This window comes from Ovis aries, chromosome 8 (genome assembly GCF_016772045.2).
Source record: "Ovis aries strain OAR_USU_Benz2616 breed Rambouillet chromosome 8, ARS-UI_Ramb_v3.0, whole genome shotgun sequence".
In the NCBI taxonomy this organism is placed as follows: domain Eukaryota; kingdom Metazoa; phylum Chordata; class Mammalia; order Artiodactyla; family Bovidae; genus Ovis; species Ovis aries.
The window spans coordinates 59,631,634-59,647,479 of record NC_056061.1 but is presented as its reverse complement, the minus strand read 5'-3'; the positions used below and the strand labels follow the sequence as shown (position 1 = coordinate 59,647,479).

The window sequence follows — 15,846 nt, the reverse complement described above, 5'->3', positions numbered from 1 at the left end:
CCAAAGTGAGAGGAATTTGCCTTCCAGGATCCTTCTCCTGAATTACATTAATGTCATAACCAGCCTGTTGGCAGGCACCCCTCTGGAAAAGGAATTGGTGCTGAGATCTCTTTTCATGATCAGCTGAATTATTCAAATAATTTTACTGGAAAATTTGCTTGAATAGATCTGAATTGAAGGTTATGGTGGCATCATACAAACAGTCCGTTTTCTGTAATAAAAAACACCCCTCCGGAAATTGCCAAAATCTGTGTCCAACATCAAAGTTCTCTTAGATTTAAAGGAACAAACAAAAGGAATGATGCTGCCTTGTGAATTCATAGATAAGTACCTGAACACTCTATAATGGTTCTGCATCAGTTGACATCATTATCGGCTAAACATGGTAAATTAGGAATAATATCTGTTTACTACTTTGTAATGGGAAAAAAGTACTAGTGGAAAATCCATCAAAGCTGGCCAATCTCTTTAATCCCATCTGGTGATTTTCTAGTCAGGGATTATTGCTTGTAGAGGTGTTTTTTTGTTTTTTGTTTTTTGTTTTTTTTAATAAATTAACAAAACCAGGACAGACCGATTTAGCTAAGAAATTGGCTTAATATTTTGCATACACACTGTTCAGCAAGAGTAGCTGGGAGGTTAAAAGGCTTTACTCTTTGACCCTGCTGTCTGGAGAGGTAATTGCTGCTTTAAAAAATCTCGCGCAGTTTGGAGAACAGGCTTCCAGAAACCCCAAGTGAGGGAGTTCCCGATTCGTCCAGGGTCAGAAGGATGTCTCACCCTCAGTGTGTGTTTGTTTACAAGGCTAGCCACAAACGGGTGTGTGACTCTGAATAAAACCAGGACCAGGTGGCCTAGAAGCCGGGACGGCAGCCTGTATCCGGGCATTGATTTTTCTCACACACGCAGCTGCTCCAGTTTTCCGAGAGCCATTGTGACAGGTCTCTGAGGGGCTCCCCAAGCCACTCGCTGTCAGCGACTCCCTCCAGCAGTGCAATTCATCGCCTGAAGGAACACAATAGGCCGCTTGTAGCTGGAAGTCCCTCGGGGCCCGGGGAGAGGTTCTGCACTCAGCAGTTTTGGAGGGCACCTTGCTGCGTCCACGGCCGGAGGGAGGGCCCGTGTACTCACCCCCGGTCCAGCCGTTCTCTCAGGTTCAAGCACACATCGTCAACCGCATCAGGGATCAGGCCAAGAAGACCGCTGGGGAAGCCCCAGAGCAATGAAATGTGTAAAGGAATAGTGTGGAGGGACAGGCGGAAGCCAGGATGAGGGCTTAGCCAGAGGAGATAAACCATTTCTAGACAAAGCAGGCGATTGCTGTCAGTCACCGTCCTGTTACAAAATGTATCACTTTGTCTATTTTTAAAACACCTTTTCGCCTAACGGCTCTGGAGAAAGGCAATAGTTATAAACGTTCCTCTCCACATTCTCTGTGGAAAGAGAGGGAGGGTCCTAGTCCCGTGTCTGTGAGACTCCAGGGGGTTAATTTGTTGTAGGTCATTTGGAATCGGAGACCTTTCTAATGAAATGTCACTCACTCACTCCCTGTCCCCAGGGCGAGGTGTTAAGTCTCAAAACACTCCCTCTGAGAAGACTTGAGGAAATCATACATTCAGTTAGTTTACTTGAAATATTGGAGAAGGAAATGACAACCCACTCCAGTATTCTTGCCTGGAGAATTGGTGGGCTACAGTCCGCGGTGGCAAAGAGTCGGACATGACTGAGCGGCTTCACTTCACTTTCACTTTACTTGAAATATAATAGATTCTAATAACCAAAGCCCCAGGAATATGACACATGCATCGCAAGTAGATCCTGGCAAGTCACTGGGCTTTTTCCCTGGAAGACTTCAGCAGAATATGGTTATTGGTTTCAAGTTTCCAACTCATTCAGCTTTACAGCTTGAATCTTTCCCCAGAAATCCCATATCCTCCCATCCCCTATGAGCCTGATCATTCTTCCCTGCTTTACTTCCCCCCTTATTATTTATTTAAATAATTTATTCCCTTAATAAATAAATTTATTCTTTTAGTCATAAGTCGAGCTCCATGAGGGTAAGTTTTGGGGGATCTGACTTGTAAATTTTCAATGACTAGATTATGCCTGACTCATAGCTGGTCTCCAACAGTGAGTGAGAAACCCTTGAGTGGAAGTTACTGGATTCTTTTTAAGTTAGAAGATACCAAATCATTTTATTTCTACTTCATAGCATTTTATCCAAACATACTCTAGTTGAAAGAATAACTTCGAGGGTCAAGCAGTGATCCTTGAAGGTGTAGGGTATATTTGACTAGGGCTTTATTTGGGCACCATTGTTTGCTTGGGGGTTTTATTTGTTTATTTGTTCATTTTTAAAATTTAAGTTTAAGAACCCTTAGCAAGCATGCGCTCCTAGTTTGCCACAATCTCCAACACTCCCTATTTTTATACCCTAGTCTTAAGACTTTACAGGTTTCCTGTTCTTGCCAGCCTCTGAAGGCACTGAGTTTGCTGGCTTATATCCTAGTAGAAGCTAGTAGAAACTGACTTGCTTAAGCTAAGATGTGTCATTTTTCCCACCTAATAATTTATATTGTGACTTTGGACAAATTGCTAACATCTTTGGGTCTCTTTCGACTCTCAAATTATCAACCCTGAATATTTGTTGAACTGATGCTGAAGCTGAAGCTCCAATACTTTGGCTGCCTGATGCAAAGAGTCAGCTTATTGGAAAAGGCCCTAATGCTGGGAAAGATTCTAGGCAAGAGAAGAAGGGGGCGACAGAGGATCACATGATTGGATGGCATCACTGACTCAATGGACATGAGTTTGAGCAAACTCTGGGAAATGGTAAAAGACAGGGAAGTGTGGAACGCTGCAGGGGTCGCAAAGAATGAGACTTGATTGAGCAACTGAAAAACAACAACGAATGGGTTGTTTGACAGCCTATGCTCAGTCATCTAAACCATTTTGGAAATTCTTAGCTGCTATCAAACAAAATGACAGTCCTTTATGTGACTCTTAATCCCTATGATTTCTAACATACAGAAGTTCACAGATCATTTGTATTCTCTGAAGTGAGATGTCTCTAAATTCTTGTCCCTTTATAAACCACCCTCCTTTTTTTTTCTGTAACTTAATGAAAAGTTAGATTCCGTCATATGGAAATTCTTCCACTATACATCGAGCAACTGTAAGACCATATTGCATAAGGCTTAGTCTAGATATCATGGTCCATAAACATGAAGCTTATATTTCAATACACCTAGATTCTTAGTAAGGTCATACAAATTTATATGACGATAAATCTGTTTAAAATTCTATTCATAGTAACCCCTAAGTTAAATCTACTTGGCAAAAGAGACATTGAAAGTCAGCCAGAACAGACTGATATTAAAACACAGGGTTGGCAACTAATCAGGAACCCTTACCAAACTTCAAGCTCAAATCTCTCTGAAGAAGAATAAAAAATAGTTTCCATCTCTAATGAAATTTAGTACTTTTTAGATTGATCAAAAACACATTTGGTGCTATCATCAGGAAGAAAGTTTCTACTGTGGTCTTTAACTTTGAGAGTTTCATTTAGACTTTCACTAGTGAATCAAACAAACACTTTGAATGCACCTACTAACATGCTTATGGGGCCCCAGAGTGCAAGAAATACTGATGGAAATCTTCCCAATGTTAACATTAGGATAGTAAATGTAAAAAGATTATTTTAAATGGCATTTGAAAGACTACCTATACATAAAACAATTAAAAGATACATATGTAACCAAAGAAAGAAATACGGTGACTTTATTTGCTTGAGATTCTTATATACTTTAAAAGAAATTATTCTTTAAAAAAAAGTTAAAGAACAGGACCCTGTAAAAAGAAGGAGAACTAAGGCATCCATGATCCTAACAGGAAACATATCAGTTTCTATTTTGCCTGTTACTTTCTTGCTTTGTCTATAGCTTTGGCTATAGATAGTACATGTATTTTTACATTTGCAATTATAGTGATTGAACAATTCTGTATTTGGCTTTTTTCGTATAATTGCATTCTAAACATTTTTCATGTTGCCCCAGGGTCTTTACAATATTTATTTTTAGTGATGGCATAATAGTCCATCAAATTGCTTAAACATTCTTATGCTATTACAATTTTAGTTTATTCTCAGTACTTTTTAAAAAAAATTTAAAAATCTAGTTGTCAGCATTACTGACTAAAATTGAGTACTATGATTTTATTTTTTTCATCCTTTTAGTATACACTATTTTCACCAATTGTTTAACTATAAAAGAATCCTCTGGAGTTTCAAAGAACATGAAAAAGACATATTAAATCAGGATAAATTTCAAGCACTTGATGACAAGTCATAAAGTACTCCAGTACTTGTTAAAACTGCATGCTTGTAAAGCAGTAAACTCTGGATTCAAGATGCTGGGTCCTGCCTTTGCTTAACACCAGTATTGTGTGTTGGAGAAACTTGCTTCATTTCTCTGTGCCTCTGTCTTCTCATCTGCAAAATGGGATTAGTAATAATACCTGTCATGTAAGACTATTCTGAGGATTAAACAAAACTTTGCCTGTTAAATACAAGAACAGTGTCTTTCATATTTAAGAGAGAGAAGTCACTCAGTCGTGTCCGACTCTTTGTGGCCCCATGGACTGTAGCCCACCAGGCTCCTCCATCCATGGATTTCTCCAGGCAAGAATACTAGAGTGGGTTGCCATTTCCTTCTCCAAGGGATCTTCCCGACCCAGGGATCGAACGTGGGTCTCCTGCATTGTAGGCAGACACTTTACCGTCTGAGCAACCAGGGAAGTCCTTTCGTATTTAAAGTGCTATATAAATGTTATCCTTTAAAATTTTTTTTTAAATTTTGACTGCACTGGGTCTTTGTTGCAGTGCACAGGCGTTCTCTAGTTGTGTGTGGCCTTAGTTACCCCTTGGGATGTAGGACCTTATTTCTTCAACCAGGGATTGAATCCTCATCCCCTTCACTGGGAAGGAGATTCTTAACCATTGGACCATCAGGGAAATCCCATAAATTTTATCCTTTTGATGTTAGAATAGCTTTACTTTTTTTTTTCTCTCTCTCTACAAGAATTCTACATGAAAGTAAGGGAAGTGGTGAGTTTTAAAACTTTAAGAAAAAAAAAGTGAGATAATTTCCTAGCCAGGAGCAACTTTGTTTATAATCGGGTTTTTACAGTAGTGAAATATGTATTAATTCATTTAGCAGCAGTTAGATCCTAAGCTCTGGCATTAGTGTTTTCTCTGGTTGGTTACAATACCTAGCAATTCACCTTAGACATTTGTGACTATCATTCTGTCAACATAAACATACTAGTAAGAGTCAACGTAAAATTGGCACCTACTCAACACTGTGTGCCAGGCAAAACACTTGGACATTTTCAAATATTTTAACATCTGGCTCAACAACCTCAGAGGAAATATTATTCCCCGAATCTTACAGATGGGGAGACAGTCTCAGTAAGTTGAAATGATCAGCCAAAAACCACACACTCTGGGTAAGTGACTAGCCAGCACTAATGGATTCGGATTAAGATCCAATAGAGAAGTGGAGAGACTCCTTTCAAGAGTGTCCATCCCACCAAATTTCCCACCATTGCCCCATTAGACATCAAAGTAGGTAAAACACATTTTTTCTTTCCTTTGCACATTGTAGGTACGAAGATGGATCAAGAGCCCAATGGTCAGTGTGGACAAGCATCAGAGTCCCAGCCTGAAGTACACAGGCCCCTCGGTGGTGCACATGCCACCAGGGGAACCAGACTTTGAGCCTTCCTTGTGTCAGACGTGCCTGGGAGACCATGCTTTCCAAAGAGGGGTTCTCTCTCAAGAGAAGGAGTCATGTTCGTGGGAAACTCAATCCGGGTGTGAAGTAAGTTTGCTGTGGATCCATTCTCCTGAAAGGATTCTAGGTCTTTGTGTGTTTTTTTGTATCTGTTCCAGAGTATGCTTTGAAATTTATTATTTTTTTAATGCACATTTGTAAAGCTTCTGAGGAGAATGTAGAATTGTGGCCTGTGTTAGCTCATTGTACTAGCTATTTTTTCAAAAGACTTTACTTTTTAGAGCAATTTTCTGTTCACAGCAATACCAAGAGGAAGGTATAAAGATTTCCCAAACCTTCCCTAACCCCAGACATACAGTCTCTCCCACTAGCTGCTTCCCCACCAGAGTGGAATATTTGTTACAACTGATGAACCTACACGGACACATCATCACCGGAAGTTCGTAGCTTACACAAGGGTTCACTCTTGATGTTGCACATTGTATGGGTTTGAACAAATGTATAATGACATGTATCCATCATTACAGTATCATACAGAATAGCTTCACTGCCCTTAAAACCCTCTGTTCTCCACTTAAGCATCCCTCTCTTCTCCCAACTCCTGGTCAACCATGGATATTTTTGCTCTCTCCATTGTTTTGTCTTTCCCAGATACCATCCATTGGAATCATCCAATAGGTAGTCTTCATTTTTTATGCTATTCCAAGATTGATACAGCAGTGTTTTGGTCAACTAGAAGTTGCTCCTAAGTTGTTTGATCACACAGAGATCAATTCTTGTACGATGCAGGAGATATAACAGTCTTCTAAAGTTTGTAACCACCACTGAAATATTTTTTGCTCAACATGATTTGACCCATAACAGAGAACTTTATCAATAAGTTTTCATATATACTTATATTTTAACTTTTCTATACCACTCCATGAGGTTTTTTTCAGGGGTGGGGGTGGGGGGTGGTATAATAATCTCTCTTATTCAAGAAAGCCAAATAACTGATTTATTTAATAGTTCTAAGATTTCAAAGATTTAATATTGTATTTTTAACTTAAAACTCAATTAGTCTTATCTATTTTGAGTTTTTAAACCATCAGATTATATATTTATATTATTACTAACTTACTGACATAAAAACCTAACAGTAAGAAAACAGGACATGTTAATACAAAGTACAATTAATTGCAGATAATCTTCCACTATATTATTTCAAGTTAGTGCATCATAAAATGATAAATGTTAATAACTCCTCCTTCCTTTTTTTTTTAAGTCAGAAATTTGCAGAGATAAATAAATCAATTTAGCTGCTAAAAAATAAAGATAAAAAGGCTTGAATCTGAATTCCTTTTAACCCTGAGAAAGACAATATCTTTGAAACTGTTACCTTATGAAAAAGTAAGACCTTTCTTTTTAGGGTTATTGGAAATATCAGATGAGATATATGTATAATATTTCACATTCTATGAAGTGCCATGCAAATAGAAATCATTATTGTTTATGTTTGCTGATGTACATGTTAGCTAAGCCTGTAAATCTGTAACACTGAATTAGACTTCTATGCGTAGGTTCGAAGTTTGCTGATCTACTAACATTTATCACAAGGCATTTATTGTTTCCCCTCATAAAGGAAATGGCAACCCACTCTAGTATTCTTGCATAAGAAATCCTATGGACAGAGGAGCCTGGTGGGCTATAGTCCATGGGGTGGCAAAAGAATTGGACAGGACTTACCAACTAAAATAGCAACAACAAATTTGTTTTTTAGTTAGTCACTGGTTCAACTCCATGTTAATCATAAAAGGCAATAAATAGATTTTAAATGCAAGGATTGGCAAACTTTTTCTGTAAAGATTCAGAGAGCAAATATTTTAGGCTTTGTAAGCCATACAGTCTCTGTCACTCTGCTTTAAGCTCTGCCCTTGTAGGAAAAGCAGCCATAGATAACACACAAATGAATGGGCCTGACTGTGTTCGAATAAAACTTTTATTTACAAAAATATGTGGCTGGTCCACCAGTCATACTTTGCAGACTCTTGGACTCTTAGTGTCTAAAAAGAGTTTGCCAACTCCTTAGAGTCTAAAGAACTATTCATGACTCAAAGGCAGAGAGAGAGCTCTGCAAATCCTATACAGAGCCCAAATGGCTAGTCCTAAATGTTTACTGGAGGGCCTACTAAAATGCCCAGCTGTTGGGAGTAGAGCTAAGTTAATGAATAAATGAAATTCTACTCAAGAAGAAAAAAGAACTGAAAGGAATTTTTATTTTACTTCATCCAGGATTATAGGTGACTCAGTCTCCAATCTGCAATAGATTACCTGGGTTTGACTCGGGCTTCCCTGGAGGCTCAGTGGTAAAGAATCTGCTTGCCAATGCAGGAGACAACAGTGGGTTCAACCCCTGAGAAGATCACCTGGAGAAAGAAATAGCAACTTACTCCAGTATTCTTGCCTGGGAAATCCCATGGGACAAAGGAGTCTGGGGGGCTATATTATCCATGGGGGTCACAAAAAGAGTCAAACATAACTTAGAGACTAAAGAACAACAACCTGGTTCTGACTAGGTGGGTTTTTTTCTTAAGGTCATCACAAATCAAAGAGACACTTATATTTTGACAGTCTAAAAATAAATCTAGGTACTTTCCTGGCATTCTAGTGGCTAAGACCACGCTTCCACTCCCAGGTCCATGGGTTCAATCCCTCGTTGGGGAACTAAGATTCTACAAAAAAATTAAAAAGGTAAAGCTATACTTTGTGTTCTTTAGGAATTAAACCATGAAATAGTTCCTTGAGAAGTCACCTCTGTCCTTTTAGGAAGTGGAGATGTGTGCTGAGGAGACAGAGAGGCTGTTAGACATGGTGGCCTGGTAGTGACTATCTCCAGTTGTCCCCAACAACTCCTGATGTGGATTATTTTAAGCAAGTCATCAATTCATCCTTCCTGCTCAATGTCCCCTCCTATGAAAACTAAGATTATTCATGCTTGCCATCAAGATTCTTCCTAAGAGTTTTTTGGTACTTTGCAGATGAGATGGGGTTTAAAAAGTCTTCTGTAAACATAAATTTACATATAGTGTTCTGGAGTCAAGCAACCCACATTCTGCTATAGCTCGGCCCCAAGGTCAATATATGAACTTGAACATGTCACAAAAGTTCTTAAACACTGTATGATTGGCCTAACCTAATTAACTCTAAAGCCCTTTTTAGTCTGAAATCTTGTGGTTGGAATTTGATGACCTATAAATGAGAAAAAAACAATATTTGATGTATAAAGATAAAGCATAGAAAATGAGGTGAGAAGATTTCAAATAAATAAGAAAGCTAACAAAGCACAAGTCTTTTATGAATAATTGTGAGGGGTTTTTTTTTTTTTCCTGACTTTAAAAATAGTACAGTCTAAGTGTTACCTTTAATGGCCAAAATATCAGTAAAATATATACTGCTGTTAGTTTGTGCCAGGTCTTGCCAACTGTCTAGTTAGTGGCCTTTAAATGTGTCTTTTCCATGGAAGAAACTGGGATATATGTACTGCCAGTAAATCACTCAGAAAAACAATATCGTGATGTTATTAGCAGTGCTGTCTAAAAAGGGACTGTTTATTCAACAGACCTTTCTGGGAATGAGATGGAAAAAGGACCTTAAACATAGAGCTGTGTATGCTGTTACTGAATATGCATGCCAGGGGAACTAAAGTTGAAGTCATCTTTTAGTTCTTAAAGAGTGGAAACCATACTAGGTTTTCAACGGGTGCATGCTGACTAAGCATATTCATAAATTCTATTCTGCACCTTCTCTCTCACAGCACCTCCAATATCCAGATCTTCCTAGCTGGAAAACAAGAAAGGAGTGTTTTGGTTTAGTTTTTCTTTTAAATTTATTTTTATTTATTTATTTCTTTGACTATGATGTATCTTAAGTTGTGGCATGTGGGATCTTCAATCTTCACTGCAGCATGTGGGATCTAGTTCCCCAACCAATGATTGAACCTGGACTCCCTGCATTGTAAGCTTAGAGTCCTAGCCACTGGGCAACGAGGAAGTCCCAAAAAAGGAGTGTTTGGGAGTGGCAGAGGGGAAGGAAATCTGGTGTGAGGGAAAGCATAGGATTGGATCAAGATGGCAGCCTGAACATTTAATGTCATCTCTTCTTCCCTTAAACAACAGAAAACACACACACACACACACACACACATACATTTTAAATTATAATAGTGCTAGAAAACAAGGTATGCCATTCTATGGATAAGAATCTCTGAAAAACAGAAGGCAGGTAGGATTGATGAGAAAGAGGCTGATGAGAAACTACAGTCCAGAAGGATCACATCAAAGACATACCTAACCGATTGGAGTGTTGTAAGCTTTTGTATTCAAAAGAATACAGTATGTTGAAAAAAGATGGTGATCCACACAAGACATAATAAAAGGAAAGCAGGGTTTCCCTCATAGCTCTGTCAGTAAAGAATCTGCCTGCAACGCAGGAGAGCTGGGTTCAATTCCTGAGTCGGGAAGATCCCCTAGAGAAGGAATTGGCAATCCACTCCAGTATTCTTGCCTGGAGAATCCCATAGTCAGAGAAGCCTCGCAGGCTACAGTCCATGGGGTCGCAAGAGTCAGACACAACTTAGCGACTATACCACCATCACAGTGTTAACAATATTAATATTAGAAAAAAATACAATGTAAGGCAAAAAAATTTTGAAAGGAACAAAGAGGAATATTTCACACTGATGGAAGATACATATTAAGAAAAGAAAACATTCACCAACCTTTATGCACTTAGTAACATAACATGGAAATATTTAAAGCTACATATAAAAGAAAAATTCATGTCATAGAAGAATATTTTTGTCATACTTCTCCCAGGAATTGCCAGTTCAAGAAGACTGATAATATGTGAGGATAGAGGACTTTAACACAACAATTAACCATATCTGATTTATGCTGAGATTAGTACCCAGTAAAGAATATACTTTATTTTAAGCACATATGAAACAGTTACAAAAACTGACCAAGAATCAGATCACCAAGCGTATCTCATCAAATTACAAAAAGCAGAAATCACACAGGCCCTACTGGCTAATTACAATTTGATAAAATTAGAAACTGAAAACAATATGAGAGTCGCACTGCCATTCTCAGCCAACCACCCACCTGGAATTCACAAACATTCTTCCTATAACTCTGGGCTTACAGTGGAAATAAAACAAGAAAACTAAAACTAAACACTATTTTAAGCGCCTACAGTTCCACCAGGGAAATGCAAATTGAAACAATGAAATCCATTTGTTTTTAATCCATCAGATTGTCAAAGGCTGAAAAATTGATAATGTCACGGTAAAAGTATAGGCCAAAACACTAGTAGTGGGAGGATTTTTTAGCAATGCTCATCTATTAAAATTTTTTAAATCTTGTGCCTTTTAACTTAGCAAATCTATATCTCTACCATTACCTTAGATATGTACTTATTTGTGCTGAGAATGGGGACAGACATAGAGATATTCAGTTAGAAAAGCAAATTAAAGATGAATATGTTTATAGCATCATCACATTTTTAAAAATTTATCATTTCTTTCTTCATGTCTATGTATGTGTACGTGAATCTATGAGTGTATGAGTATGTCTATGTAAATGCAAACAAAATGATCTGGACGTGTATATATTAAATTGAAATGGTGATTACAACTCTCCTGGGATTCAAATGGAGAGATGAGATGAGGGAGAGTAATCAAGGAGTTTAGCTTTGTCAATATTGGTTGAACCTCTCAAGATTATATTAGTGTATTACCTGTGAGTTTGGAGAACATTATGCTCACTAGAAAACTCATTTGTAGAGAGGAGGTTGCGTTGGTTGAAAGTCAGGCACCATCACAAAGATGGTTTCACACTATGAGATCACTCCATTACTATACCACAAAGAAAGGCATTGGAGGAAAATGAAAACATAAAATGTTTGTGCTCCCACAATGGCTTGCTTATCCTTCTGTCTGTCAGTCATTTCCCCCTGCCCTTTGTGATGTTTGTTAGTGTGCACATCCATTCATTCTCTCAGCTCCCCACACTTTTTAAATCTCACTTGTTCGTTTTCCTGTGTTCTCCCTGGGTCTTGCCTTCATACTCAGAGTTAATGTGCTCTTTTTTTTCCCCCCTCTTTGCCTTTATTAGCTGAAATGGAAATTTTGTTCATGGAATTTTTTTAACATGAAAAGGAGAGACTAAGAAACTGTAGTCCATGCTGGTTATAAATCACTTACGTTCCAGAGACGCTGCATGCCAAGGGCTCATGACTGATTCTCATTAACTTCGCCCTCTCATATGGGATAGATTTGGCTGAGTGAGGACTTTGTTAGACTTCTCTGTCTGTCTTTCGATTGAAGATCGCTCTAAAGATGCTTAGTCAGCGGCCAACAACTAAATCCAGGGCACTGTGCACAGGTTTTCAGACCCAGTGAAGTCAGTTCCCTGGAAAGAGCTGCCAACTTGGAGAAATTATTAACCACATTACTAACCCAAGAATTAACGTTGAGCTTTTGACATGATTAAATATAAAGTCGCTGCCTCTTCTTCTTCCTCAGCAAATCATCACAGACAATAATAGAAGGCACTTTTAATTAAGCCAACTTGACACAGTTCTGGGAGGGCTTCTGCCTCATGTGGCTTTTTCAGCATCTGGGATGCCTTCTCTCCATCTGTTAGGCTATTGTGGCTCAGGGAGTTATACCATTACCTTTATATTTCTTCTCAAAACTGTTGAGCTGTTCCTTTGAAGCTCAGGAAGCTTGGTAGTAAAATGATCAGCTGAGGAATAGTTTCCATACTGATTTACTTTCACATGGTCTTGAGTTTTTCTGATCTTTCTTAAGAAAGGGCTATAAATGATAGACTTGAGTCAGCCAGATAGCTTTATAGATTTCTGGTTTCTTTCAAGTTAAATAATAAAAATGGATTTTTGTGAAGGCTTATAGGCAATAAAGTAATAGTCCTTCCAATGGCCCTCTTCCCCATTTTTCTGCTCTTAGCATGACCGATCATGGTCTCTGGGGTTGGGAGGGTGGGTGGGGTGTCTGGCGATTTCTAAGCTTATCACACACAGTAGTCTTTTTCTGCACCAAATTTTAAGCCATGTCATCTTTGAGAAGATATTTATCACAAATAGCAAAAGATTAGACTAAGGCAGGGACAAGAAAATGCCCTAGGATGTGATGGAGTGGATGGCATTCTATCTAGAACCAAAGAAGCTGGATTCTTCATGCAGCTCTACCACTGACAGGTCACATGACCATTCACGTGCAACTTGATCTCCAGACTCACCTACAAACCCTGAAGAATAAAACAATGCTGCCCACTTCACCTAGCTGATGAGAGCATGGCAGAAACTCCTAAGAAAAAAACAACCCTCCATAAATAGCACTTGGAACGTTGTTGTTGTTTAGTCGCTTAGCTGTGTCTGACTATTTGCGACTCCAGGGACTATAGCCCTCCAGGCTCCTCTATCCATGGGATTTCCTGGGCAAGAATACTGGAATGGGTTGCCATTTTTTTTCTCCAGAGGATCTTCCTGATGCAGAGATCCAACCCATGTCTCCTGCATTGGCAGGCAGGTTCTTTACCACTGAGTCACCTAGGAAGCCCCAGTTGAAATATTGATATTATTAGATGACAAATACACTTAAGGATAATAAAAGTTAAAAAGACTTTAAAACAAGTATATCAGTCTTTTTCTTTTTTTTTAGATATTTATTTATTTGGCTGTGCTGGGCCTTAGTTGTGGTGCTCAGGATCTTTAGTTGCTGCATGTGGGATCTACTTTCTGACCAGGGATAGAATCTGCACTGGGAGCTCAGAGTCTTAGCCACTGGACCTCCAGGGAAGTCCCAAAATCAGTGTTAAGCAAAATGTTCACACATTTCCAAACTTTCCTAATAATAATAATAATAATCATAACAACAACAACAACAAAGACTGCTACCTGGAAAATAATGTCAGGAAACACTGAAAATGACTTAGTTACCTTCTTGGGCGACTCCTATGATCACTAGGAGTGAAAACTCCTATGATCACTATTGTCAACATTCATCTGAATATTATTGTTCTAAGACTGAGGCAGAATGGAAAAAATAATTAGTTTTAGTTCCCCCCAAAATTGGAGTTTGTTTTTTCCTAGAAAAGCAACTTAAAAAAAAAAAAAAAGACCTATTTCAGGCAGCAGTACATAAAATAGGAGAAACTCTGCTGGTTTCTTTTGACAGTTTTTTTGGGTTTTTTTTCCCCTTTGTTCTACAGTACTTTGGAGTGGAGTGTCCCAAGTAACTTACAATTCAAGCATTTCTCTTTGGCTAAAAAAAGATTGCCTTGCTATCCTTGCTAAGAGTCACTACTGAGCTGAAATTTCCATTTTTAGATTTTAAATGTCTTTTACTATAAATCTATCTCTTTTCTGACTTTTCCCTGCGATTTTCAAAAGTTAGTTAAGAATAATCATAGTAACAATATTGAAATGTTTAAACATAATTCTAATTACTTTACATGTGCCAACTCTTTTTTATTATTTTTCTGTCTTCTCTTTCAGTTTTCCTCCTTGGGTACCTGGTTTACCCATGATTGTTATCATAGTGTGTATATAATAGTAAAGCTGACTTTATTCTACTTAACCTTTATTGAAAACATTTTTATGTTGTAACATAAATTTAATAATTATTATGGTTAATATTGCATCAAATTGATATCATTTAATGTAACCATAGACCTACCCTTGGCTTTTCATTCTCTTTTTTTTTTTCCTGTTTTTGATAAGCCTGCAAATGTTTTTTCCCCCCGTCAATCTGAATGACGTTAGAATAAATTGGACCTTAGTATAAATCCAAAGCAGTGGAGAAGAGTTTAAAGATGATTGTGGTTCTTGGCAAAATACTTTCATGACCAATTTAGAAAAAGTCAAATAAATAAAAATGCCACCAGCATTATATGAATAAACCTGCTCGACAAGGGCTTTACTTCTGAAGGTAGTGACATGTTTTAATTTTTGTTCATTTAATGAAATGACACTTCAGTGATGTGATATGCATTTCTTTCATTACCAAAACATTTAAGGACTTTTTCTAATTTTTTAATTCATTACTTGTAAGTCTTCATGGGAACTGTTTTGTTCTATCTTTGCCTCTTTATCTGTCAGAATTCTGCATTTATTTTTGTTAATTTAAATGAATTATTTCTATGTAGTGTGACATTCTCCTTCAACTTCTTCCAAGTCTATCTGTGGCAGATTTTTTTCCCCCATTCTAAGAATTGGTTATTATAACCACAAAAATGAGACAGGCTTGGTTTTTGTACTATTAGAGAGGAGGTATCTACATTTTGTTGTTGTTTAGTCATCATACAGACTCTTTTGTGACCCCATAGAATATAGCTTACCAGGCTCTTCTGTCCATGGGATTTCCCAGGCAAGAATACTGGAGTGGTTAGCTTCCCTCTCTAAGGGATCTTCCTGATCCAGGAATCGAACTCACATCTCTGGTATTGGCAGGCAGATTCTTTATCTCTGAGCCACCAGGGAAGCCCAATATCTACGTTAGCCTAAAGCTAAAATAAGCACACTCTCCTCCATCCAAAAAGGTACAGATCAAGGCCCTGTTGCCAGCGGAAGGGCAGCGCATGAAAGACTGCCAGGTCCTAGGTGATTGTGGCTTCCCGTCTGTGCCATGTGCACCTTTCATGTCTGGCTAGACAGCCTGATAACCAGGACACCGGTTTCTCCTCTTCCAGGAATACTTCTGTGTTTCCAGTTTATGTTTCCAGGGCTCTCAGAGCCAGGAGGCCACCTTCATCCAACTCAGTGATTCCAGAGGCGAGGGCCGGGAATCTGTGTGGGTGGGGATCGGGGGGAGCTGTGCCGGGGGGTGGGGAGGAACGTTCTGCCAGGATTGGAATACAAGAGGAGGCAGCATGGCATCCGGGTCACCAGCTTTCCCCTCTAGGCACTGACCAAAGGATTGCTTTCTCCACAGCCTGGCACACACTTCTGCTGTATTTAAAGACATGATTTAAGTCACAAAAATTATATTTGAGAG

At 38.5% G+C, this 15,846-nt stretch overlaps 1 protein-coding gene across 1 annotated transcript in view; it reads left to right on the top strand.

Annotated features, from left to right (window-relative positions):
- The window catches only part of SGK1 (serum/glucocorticoid regulated kinase 1), a 110,223-nt gene that overhangs the window by 38,761 nt on the left and 55,616 nt on the right, over positions 1 to 15,846 (top strand). The window contains exon 2 of the mRNA XM_042253494.2: positions 5,664 to 5,879. Coding sequence (XP_042109428.1) covers positions 5,664 to 5,879 — 216 coding nt within the window. The remainder of the gene's footprint in view (positions 1 to 5,663; positions 5,880 to 15,846) is intronic.